Raw genomic sequence first — 3715 nt, 5'->3', positions numbered from 1 at the left:
TATCAGAAGAATCAGCATCAGCATGATCAACATCAACATCAGCTTCAGCAACATCATCTTCAGTGTTAGCAGCATTAGTATCAGCAGCATCCGCATCAGCAGCATCTGCATCAACAGCATCAGCAGTTTCAGCATCAGCTTCAGCAGCATAAGCACTATCATCATTAGCGTCATCTTCAGCATCATCAGCGCCAGGAGCATCATCAGCGTCAGGAGCATCATCAACGTCAGCGTCAGCATCAGCTTCGTCAGCAACAGCAGCAACATTGTCAGTGTCATCATCAGCATCATCAGCGTCAGTGTCATCATCAGCGTCATCAGCGTTAGCGGCATTATCAGAGTCAGCAGCATCATCATCATCAGCGTCATCATCAGCATCGTAAGCAATAGCAGCATCAGCACCAGCATCAGCAGCATCAGCATCATTGGCATCAGCATCATCAGCATCAGCTTCAGCAACATCAGCATCAGTGTCAGCAGCATCAGACTCAGCCGCATAGCATCCCAAAAGTTTCAGAAGCATCAGCATAAGCATCAGCATAAGCATCATAAGCGTCATCATCAGCATCATCAGTGTCAACAGTATCATCATCAGCGTCATCATCATAATCATCAACGTCAGCGTTATCATCAGCGTTATTAGCGTCACCAGCAATAACATCGTCAGCATGTGCATTAGCATCGTCAGCAACAGCAGCAGCATCGTAGGCGTCAGCATCATTAGCATCAGCATCAGCATCATCAGCATCAGCATTATCAGCATCAGCATCAGCAGCATCAGCAGCATCAACAACATCATTATCATTAGCATTAAAATCAGCTACACTACTGCATCAGTAAAATCAGTTACATCAGCATCATCAACAGCATCAACAGCATCAACAGCAGCATCAGCATTATCAGCATCATCAGCATCATCAGCATCAGCATCATCAGCATCATCAGCATCAGCATCATCAGCATCAGCATCATCAGCATCAGTTACATCAGCATCAGTATAAGCATTGTCAGCATCAGCAGCATCAGCATAAACAGCATCACCATCGGCATCAGTATCAGCAGCATCCTCAGCATCATCATCAGCAGCATCAGCAGTAGCTTCTGCAGCATCAGCATCAGCATCAGTAGCATCATCACCAGAATCGGCAGCATCATCAGCATCAGTAGCATCATCAGCATCATTAGGATCATCAGCATCAGCGTCATCAGCAGCATCAGCATCAGCATTGCATCAGCAGAATCAGCTTGAGCTTCATCAACATCAGCATTATTATCAGCATCATCAGAATCAGCGTCATTAGTGTTAGCAGCATTATCAGCGTTGCACCATTATTAGCGTCATCAGCGTCATCAACATCGTCAGCAGAATCGTCAGCATCAGCATCATCAGCATCAGCATCAACAGCATCAGCATCATCAGAATCATAAACATCATTGGCATCATCAGCATCAGCCGCATAGCATTGCAAAAGTTTCAGAAGCATCAGCATCAGCATCATAAGCGTCATCATCAGCATCATCAGCGTCAACAGTATATTCATCAGCATCATCAACGTCGGCGTTATCATCAGCGTCATCAGCGTCACAAGCAATATCATCGTCAGCGTCTGCATTAGCATCGTCAGCAACAGCAGCAGCATCGTCAGCAGCATTATCAGCGTCAGCATCATTAGCATCAAAATCAGCATCAGCAGCATCAGCAGCATCAGCAGCGTCATCATCAGCATCAGCATTATCAGCATCAGCATCAGCAGCATCAGCAGCATCAGCAGCATCTGCAACATCAGCAGCATCATAATCATTAGCATTAAAATCAGCTACATTACTGCATCAGCAGCATCAGTAACATCAGTTACATCAGCATCATCAACAGCATCAACAGCATCATCTGCATAGTAATCAGCAACATTATCAGCATCATCAGGTTCATCAGCATCAGCATCATCAGCATCAGCAGCATCAGCATCAGCATCATCAGAATCATAAACATCATCAGCATCATCAGCATCATCAGCATTATCAGCATCATCAGCATCAGAATTATCAACATTATCAGCACCATCAGAATCATGAACATCAGCATCTGCATCAGTATCAGAAGAATCAGCATCAGTATGATCAACATCAGCATCAGCTTCAGCAACAACAGCATCAGTGTCAGTAGCATTAGCATCAGCAGCGTCTGCATCAGCAGCATCTGCATCAGCAGCATCTGCATCAGCAGCATCAGCACCACATCAGCAGTTTCAGCATCAGCTTCAGCAGCATCAGCACTATCATCATCAGTGTCATTATCAGCATTAGCTGCATCAGCATCGCATCAGCAGTTTCATCATCACCTTCAGCAGCATCAGCACTATCATCATCAGCGTCATTTTCAGCATTATCAGCATCAGCAGCATCAGCATCGTCAGCAACAGCAGTAACATTGTCAGCATCCACATCAGCATCAGCATCATCAGTATCAGCATCAGCATCACCAGTGTCATCATCAGCAATATCAGCGTCAGTGTCATCATCAGCGTCATCAGCGTTAGCAGCATTATCATCGTCAGCGTCTGCATTAGCATCGTCAGCGACAGCAGCAGCATCGTCAGCAGCATCTTCAGCATCCGTATCATTTGCATCAGCATCAGCATCAGCATTATCAGCATCAGCAGCATCATCATCAGCATCAACAGGGTAATCATCAGCATCAGCAGTGTCAGCAACATCAGCAGCATCAGCATCAGCATCAGCATTATCAGTATCAGCATCAGCAGCATCAGCAGTAGCATCAGCAATTGCAGCATCAGCAGCGTCAATATCATTAACATTAAAATCAGCAACATTACTGCATCATCAGCATCAGTTACAGCAGTTACATCAGCATCATCAACAGCATCATCTGCATCAGCTACAGAGGGTTCAGCATCAGCATTGTCAGCATCAGCAGCATCAGCATAAACAGAATTACCATCAGTATCAGCATCAGCAACACCCTCAGCATCATCAGCAGCAGCATCAGCATCAGCTTCTGCAGCATCAGCATCATCAGCATCAGCATTGGCAGCATCATCACTAGAATCAGCAGCATCATCAGCATCATTAGCATCATCAGCATCAGCAGCATCATCAGCATCATCAGCATCATCAGCATCAACAGCATCAGCATCGCATCAGCAGTGTCAGCATTAGCTTTATCAGCATCAGCATCAGTATCATCAGCGTCAGAAGCATTATTATCAGCGTCATCATCAGCATCATCAGAGTCAGCAGTATCATCATCAGTGTCATCAGCAGCATCATTAGCGTCAGTGTCATCATCAGCGCCATTAGCGTTAGCAGCATTATCAGCGTTGCATCATCATTAGTGTCATCAGCGTCACCAACAATATCATCGTCAGTGACAGCAGCGGGATCGTTAGTAGCATCGTCAGCATCAGCAACATCAGCATCAGCATTAGTAGCATCAGCATCGGCATCATCAGAATCATAAACATCATTGGCATCATCATCATCATCAGCATTATCAGAATCATCAGCATCAGAATCATCAACATAAACATCAGGATCAGAAACATCAGCAATATAGCATCATCAGAATCATGAACATCAGCATCGGCATCAGCATCAGCATCACAAGAATCAGCATCAGCAGCATCAACATCAGCATCAGCTTTATCATCATCATCATCATCATCATCATCATCATCATCATCATCATCATCATCAT

The 3715-nt window shown here is 45.0% G+C and overlaps 1 protein-coding gene across 1 annotated transcript in view; it reads left to right on the top strand.

Moving 5' to 3' along the window:
- Nucleotides 1–2069: 2069 nt before the first annotated feature.
- LOC118478427 (chitinase-like protein PB1E7.04c) overlaps nt 2070–3715 on the top strand; it is a 7545-nt gene continuing 5899 nt past the window's right edge. The window contains exons 1-2 of the mRNA XM_035972019.1: nt 2070–2287; nt 3310–3402. Coding sequence (XP_035827912.1) covers nt 2070–2287; nt 3310–3402 — 311 coding nt within the window. The remainder of the gene's footprint in view (nt 2288–3309; nt 3403–3715) is intronic.

This window comes from Aplysia californica, unplaced genomic scaffold (genome assembly GCF_000002075.1).
Source record: "Aplysia californica isolate F4 #8 unplaced genomic scaffold, AplCal3.0 scaffold00558, whole genome shotgun sequence".
NCBI classification, from domain to species: domain Eukaryota; kingdom Metazoa; phylum Mollusca; class Gastropoda; order Aplysiida; family Aplysiidae; genus Aplysia; species Aplysia californica.
Note: the sequence above shows the minus strand (reverse complement) of the source record. Positions and strands in the feature narration are given on the sequence as shown.